This window comes from Hibiscus syriacus, unplaced genomic scaffold (assembly GCF_006381635.1).
Source record: "Hibiscus syriacus cultivar Baekdansim isolate YM2019G1 unplaced genomic scaffold, ASM638163v2 tig00111166_pilon, whole genome shotgun sequence".
NCBI lineage: Eukaryota > Viridiplantae > Streptophyta > Magnoliopsida > Malvales > Malvaceae > Hibiscus > Hibiscus syriacus.
This window is the reverse complement of record NW_024063008.1, coordinates 2,546,243-2,553,221: the sequence shown is the minus strand read 5'-3', so window position 1 is coordinate 2,553,221 and position 6,979 is coordinate 2,546,243. Positions and strand designations below refer to the sequence as shown.

Genomic DNA, 6,979 nt, shown 5'->3' with positions numbered 1-6,979 from the left:
AAATTTGTTTGTTCCAACCAATTCGAATTAAAAATTGAAAAGAAATAATGATTCAAAATATATTTGTTTTTTTATTTGTTATAAGATAAACTTAGATAAATAAATTCCTAAGATTAATTATATTTTTTTTTGAATTTATAGTTCACCAAACTCCCCCCACCAACTCCACAACCTATCTCTCATTATACGTGACAATATATCAATAATGACTGCGACCTTTTAACCCCATTTGCCCATTAGTTATTCCTTTCACATTTATAACCTAATGAACATACGGGCTTTGTCTATAATTGTTATACTTGACAAAATTTTCATAATCTCTAAAATATTACATTTATACTAAATATTACATTTATACTAATTAATTATTTAACATTTGATGAATTGAGTATATTTTCATACAATATTATTAAATTACTTGATAATTGTTACAATATTGTTAGGACACTCCAACATTTGAAACATGTATTTGATATGAGACTTAGTGTTCACGATTTCGATAGTCATATCGATGATTTGGTAGAGATCTCCCGTAAAATATTTAGTGTTAATTTTAATTAATTCTTCATAGTTTTTCTTTAGACGAAATATGATTTAAGCATTGGATCTAACGTCCAAATGATTGGGTGAATAATGGACAAGGAAATCTTGAATTACGATATGAGTTAGAGATTTCCAAAAAATACACATAATCTCATTTATATCACATACAAATTAAATCTATAAGAATAGATAATATTATAGTATAAACATTAAAAACATCGAATTACTCACGTTTAACATTAAATTAAATCTATAAAATTTAAAATAGCATAAATATCTTTTAAAGTAACGACAAACCTAAAATGAATTGGGTTAAACCACGTACAAACATAAAATTTAAAAGTTTCGGGTTGGAATATGGTGTTTAATCTCACACATAAGTATACTTTGATCTGACTTATAAGCATCTTTGATACACACACATTTTTTTTCCAGATAAGGTGGGCACCGAAATTTGATATTGAGAGCCAACACACTTTGATAGTTAAAACAAAACAATTATTATCTGGACTTTAGATGATATAACAATGTTAATTTAATTTGTTTATTCAAAATAATTTTATAAATTAAATATTTATTTATATTACTGATTAACATAAATTATATTTTGTATCAAAACTCTCTTGTAATGCATTTTATGTTCAATTAAATTACTAACAAAAAGATACTTGAGAGGTTTGTGTACTTAAAAGAAAATTAGTATGGTCCTCGAACTATTTTTACATTTAATGTGAATCTCAAACTTAGAAAAAAAAACCCAATGTGGCTCATTGACCAACAATTTCTCTATTTGACCGTTACGATGTTAATATGATATTTCATGGTATTGACGTGACAATCCACGGTGACATAAATGTGCTAAATTGATTTTTTTATTGAGTTTGAGGAAAAAATAAGTTTTTTTAATTTAGGGCCTTATTTTTTTAAATAAAAATATTTTAAATTTTAAATTTAAAAAGTATTTAAAAAATAAATATAATAAAATACCAAAAATAAAAATTAAATTACTAAAAAATTAAAATATATTATTATTTACCTCAAATTCAACCTAATTTTTATTTATATAAATCTAAACTCGTTCATCATGCACAAAATTTATTTTATATTTTATTATTTGTATATTTGTACTTTTAAAATTTTAAATTTAAAATACTTTCTTATAAAATTAAATAAGTCATTGAATTTAAAATAAATCAATATGACCCTCGGATTCAATAAAAAAATAATTTAACACATCAATCATGTAGACCGTCCCTGTAGACCGTCACGTTAGCATCTCATAATGATCAATGATGAAAACCTTAATCAAAGAACCATTTAACTTTTTTTTTTTAAAATAATTTGATGACTATATTGATTTTTTCAAAAATTACATTAGCTTTATATACCTTTTTGCCTAAATTATTTGAAAATCAACGAGGTGATATTTGTGTTAACCATCATCTTACATGAAATTTCATAGATAGCAATACTGGACATTTCGCCGTTTAATTTCAAAGTGTGGGCTTGGGTATGTTGTTTTTAGGCCTAGCATCAACTGTCCAGAAGAGCAGAAGGGATCCTCAAAACCCTCTTCACCAGCAGCACAACCCATAATTCTATAAGAAGGTTAACCCTCGATTGTCTGTGCACCGTGGACGCTTCTGAATTTTTATCCAAATTTCTTTTCCCCTAGTCTGGTAAACCCTATATTTCGAAAAGGATGTCGCCAGCAGCTGTGGTTGAAGCCGTTAAGCCTGAGCCCGAGGAGGTTCCTTCTACTGAGGAACCCAAGCAGCAGCTTCAGGTTTCCCCCTTATTTAACCCCTTTTTGTTTTCTTAAAACGATTGTTAACATGGTTTGGCTTACAGAGCGAGGAGGCTGTGGTTGAAGATGTTAAGGAAGATGAGAAAGAACATGACGACGACGATGAGGACGATGAGGAAGATGACGATGATAAGGAAGATGATGCCCAAGGTTTCTCCCTTTTTTTACTTTTCCCTTGTTACTTTGCTCTCATTTCTGTATTGAAGATGTTATTATCTTTATTTCTAATGGTAGTTTATGGACTAATGGAAAATTTGCTGAAAGTTTTTTTTTTGGAATTTGGCATGTATATATGCTTAGATATTCAGTTTGAGTGTATTCCTTGTGAAGGAAACTTTTGTAAATTGTCCACCTCTTTCGAGAATTGCATGGTTAAAGTTCTGTCCTTTGATCCGTTGGTTTATGCTTAATGTTCCCCAACTATCTACTCCTCGATAATCTGGTTTTGTCCCGCATGGTTTAAGCTTGCTATTCAGAGTCATGGGAATTAGATGTTTTATGGTTTTTGCAACCTTGTTTGCATACAATATCTAGCAATGCTTTATATTGTAGAATAGATAATTGATTCGTTAGTGGCAATGAATGTCATCGATTCTATTTATGCTGTTTTTATTATTTGCTTATCGCCTTATCCGAGTTAGTTGCATGGTTATTTCTATGCAGCCCTTATAGCTTGCTTCAAATATTGATTGCAGGTGCTAATGGAAGTTCTAAGCAGAGCAGAAGTGAGAAGAAGAGTCGAAAGGCCATGTTAAAGCTAGGCATGAAGCCTGTCACTGGTGTAAGCAGGGTCACCATAAAGAGAACCAAAAATGTATGATTTCAACGGTTTTTTTTCAATTCAAATAGTCGCTACTTTGATGAATGGTAATATAACCTAGTTTCACTTGAATTCAGGTACTGTTTTTCATTTCGAAACCTGATGTCTTCAAGAGCCCAAATTCCGAGACCTATGTCATTTTTGGTGAGGCTAAGATAGAGGATTTGAGCTCTCAGCTACAGACACAAGCTGCCCAGCAGTTCAGGGTGCCAGACATGGGCTCTTTGACTGCAAAACCAGACACTTTTACTACGGCTGCTGGAGCACCGGCTGATGAGGAAGAAGAAGAGGTTGATGAGACTGGTGTAGAGCCCAGGGACATTGATTTGGTCATGACACAGGCTGGGGTTTCAAGGGCCAAGGCTGTCAAGGCTCTCAAGAGTACCAATGGTGACATTGTGAGTGCTATTATGGAGCTTACCACTTAGGTAGTATCTGTCAGTCTTATTGTTCAACTTGGTAGACTGTCGATGAGTGCTTGGAACTAGAACTAGCAGTGGCGGTGGTTTAGATTACCCTTTCATTGTTTCACTTGAAATTTATATAATTTTCTCGGAACTCATTATCAGTGTATTTGCAACTGATTGTTTCCTTGCCCATTTCTAAAGCATTTTTTGCCCATTTCTGGGACTCTGGTTTGTTGCAATTTTTGCAGTAGATAATTTGGAGCAAATGATTTCATGTATGGTTTGATTTTTGAGGACATTAGAGATGCAAATACTTGATGAAATTGATTCTGCAAACTTTACCACTATCTTGTCATTCACTTCACTCATGGGCAATCCTTGCCCAAAAATTTTGAAGTCATGAAATTTTTTCATAAGGAAAACGTAGGAAGATGGGAAATGAGAGTAATGAATGGCAGTACTGGTTAGCAGTGATAACGAAGTCAGCGTCACCAAGGCTGAAGGCAGAGAGGTGCCTTTCGCCCTTGCTGTGACGTGCGAGCTTCCTGCTGGCAGAATAAACGTATTCAACAGCGAGATGGAGGCTGTAACACCAGTCATGGATGTCAATTTCAGACCAGCAGAATGGACCCAACGCACATGACATCCAGGACTTGCACAGACCAAAGAGGCGGCTGCCACCCTCTGCTCAGCCGGGATTCTGACCAGTATTAGAGCCAACATTTCAGGGTTTAGGTCCTCCCACTTCCCTCATTCTTTGGCCATTTCTTTCTCTCTCTAAAACAGCCAAGCACTCACCTCTTCCATTTCCCTTAGATCCTCCACGTTTACGTCCTTTTCTTTAGATACCAGAACAATTCATCCCTTCTAATGACATTACCGTCAACTCACTTCATCGATTCTAATGTAGAACTGTTGGGCCTCATGCTCATTGAAATCTTTATAGCCTTCCTTCTCCAAACTCTAAAAACCACAGTTCAACGCCTCTAAACCACTTCTCTCCTTTTTTTAAGACCCAAACCTAGTCACCCTTATCATCACCAAACAAGCCAACTCTTGTCAAGTTTAAGCTTTGCTCTTCTTAAACTTGACATCAAAACGGAACAATAAAAACTACAACCGCAATCTTAGATGCTATGAAGCCGTCACAAATCTTCTCATTTATCTTTGATTTTGGTGTATCTTGACCGATCGAAATCTCTATTTGAGGATCCAACAATGAAGAGGCCACTCTTGAGACGAAAGCAACATACTCTTTCAGATTTCATCTAACAAAAGAACAACGTTTTTTTTTCTTTGTTTAAATTGACACCCAATTCACGTTCAAGAGAGCGAAACAAATTTGGTGAGAGATTTTGGCTCTCATCGATTGCTATCAATGAGAACCGATGAATAAAAGAAAAAAAAATTAAATAAGATCTAAAACGACACCATTTTTAATGTAAATTTGATTTTTCTAAAATAACATAATTTTGGTGTCGTATGTCATGTCATAACACCTTTAACTATTTAACCACAGGAAACTAGAGCAAGAACAATACAAAGTCGAGTGATTAAAACATGATCGCGAAGAGAATAGAGTGATGATTTATGTAATTTACCCTAAATGAAAATATCCAAAGTGTCCCTCTTGACTGTGTGTCACTGAAATATTCAAAGTCGAAACGTATTCATTTTATTATCTGATAAATGATAATATGGATGTCATTTTCCTTGATAATCTATTTCACCATCCGACATGCTTTAGGTTTATCAAAGTCTGAAATGTAAAAAAGTTTCTCAATCAAACATTTCCATTTCACTATTGAAAATTATGTCACATCACATTTAGCTTTTTCTAAAAAAAACTTGAAATTCACTCAAATTCCATCGAACTTTATGATAACTAATAATCAATCTCTCTAGCTGTTGATCACCCTACAGTTGGTTCGAATCTCTCCTGCGGTTCCTGTCAAGACATCAAGCTGCCCCATCTTCCCCATCGCAGCTGCAAATTTGGCCTTCCACTTGATCGAATTCCTTGCATTCTCCACCACTTGGTTCGCCGTAGCTTGGCTTGTAAGCAGCGTGTGGTCCGATGTAAACAAGCCCCTGTTGGCTAGAATGTCGGCGTAGTAGCCTGCGTCCGCGATGCTAGGAGTCGAAGTCATCGGCACCACTGTGCTAGGATCCGTGCTACCTTGAGGGCATTGCTGCTTCAACTTGGCTGCATACTTCGGATCTAAACTCGGGTCCTGCATCGATGTTCCACTGAAATTGTACAATCTGTCACTGAATGAACTGCAGTGAGACCGCCCAAGTGTGTGTCCTCCTGAGAGTGTGACCATTTCCTCTTGTGTGAAGCCTTTATTGGCAAACATCTGCGTCAATTGGTTGACGTTAAACGTCGGGGGCGGTAGATTTCCGATGATCTCCGAGGCTAGTGATATTCTACCGTCTCTTCTACCTGCAGGGACATCATAGCCGAGTCCTCCGGCCTGCGCGAACATTCGATAAATAAGTGTCAAGAATTTTAGTTGCTTAAACAATGAAAGCATATGTGGTTACCATCTCTATGCTGTCCCTAGCTGCAAATGCAACTATATCAGCGCAGGAAACTATTCCTTTGCATACAGCTTCCAATCTACCCTTTGCTCTGTCTATGACTTCATAGCCTCGTAAACTCGGGTTATTGGCAAAGGAGTCTTTCTCTGCAGTGCCGGATGGAGTCGAGTCGAGGAGTACCGACGCATCACAACCCTATGATACAGATCAAGCTGATCAATGAATCTAATTTTGTAAAGAAAGATTCAATGGCTATAGTGCTCACTCACCCTAACAAAGCAATCATGGAAATGCATTCTCATCAAAGCAGCATCTAGTCCTCTATCTTTAACAATCGCTTTCGTCACTTCTTCTTTGACGATAAATTCTACTGAGCTACATGTATCTTTGTAAAATCCGACTCGAAGCTGAGAATGAACACTCTGGAAAAGCAAAATCACAGCCAACATAACAAAGACTAGAGTTGGCTTACTTGGACTCATCTTAATCATCTCTACCAGATGATCTTTTTGATTCATTGCAACCCAACATCATCACAGCTATTTATAGTTGAAGAAAAATGGGGTTAAACCATCTTGATTAGTTTCTTATCTTGAAAGTAAAGTATATAATATCATATGATGTGAGGTGATAATGCTGTTGAATGTCATTGTCGTTTGAGGGGCTGAACATTATTGGAATTTTTGAGACAATTAGAGAAACGACAACCGGAGTGGTTTAATTGAAAACTGGACAAATCCCAATACGACAATCATCCGAGCTTCAGAAACAAAGATGGTAGATGCAGAAAATCTGGGATTTTCTGAAACTGAAACCTGTTATGGTATCCAACTTGAGTGAAGGGGAAGGTGTAAGCCA

General features: G+C 35.6%; 2 protein-coding genes across 2 annotated transcripts; one reads left to right on the top strand and one right to left on the bottom strand.

Moving 5' to 3' along the window:
• Positions 1 to 2,169: 2,169 nt before the first annotated feature.
• On the top strand, positions 2,170 to 3,791 carry LOC120155361 (nascent polypeptide-associated complex subunit alpha-like protein 2). The gene is made up of 4 exons (XM_039166936.1): positions 2,170 to 2,329; positions 2,395 to 2,500; positions 3,046 to 3,164; positions 3,248 to 3,791. The coding sequence occupies exons 1-4, from the start codon at positions 2,246 to 2,248 to the stop codon at positions 3,596 to 3,598; spliced, it is 660 nt and encodes a 219-aa protein (XP_039022867.1). The 5' UTR covers positions 2,170 to 2,245; the 3' UTR covers positions 3,599 to 3,791.
• Positions 3,792 to 5,356: 1,565 nt separating this feature from the next.
• LOC120155360 (peroxidase 5-like) lies at positions 5,357 to 6,679 on the bottom strand. The gene is made up of 3 exons (XM_039166935.1): positions 6,391 to 6,679; positions 6,125 to 6,316; positions 5,357 to 6,054 (listed from the first exon to the last, which is right to left on the bottom strand). Exons 1-3 carry the CDS (start codon positions 6,637 to 6,639, stop codon positions 5,479 to 5,481), a joined length of 1,017 nt encoding a protein of 338 aa, XP_039022866.1. The 5' UTR covers positions 6,640 to 6,679; the 3' UTR covers positions 5,357 to 5,478.
• Between the last annotated feature and the right edge of the window lie 300 nt (positions 6,680 to 6,979).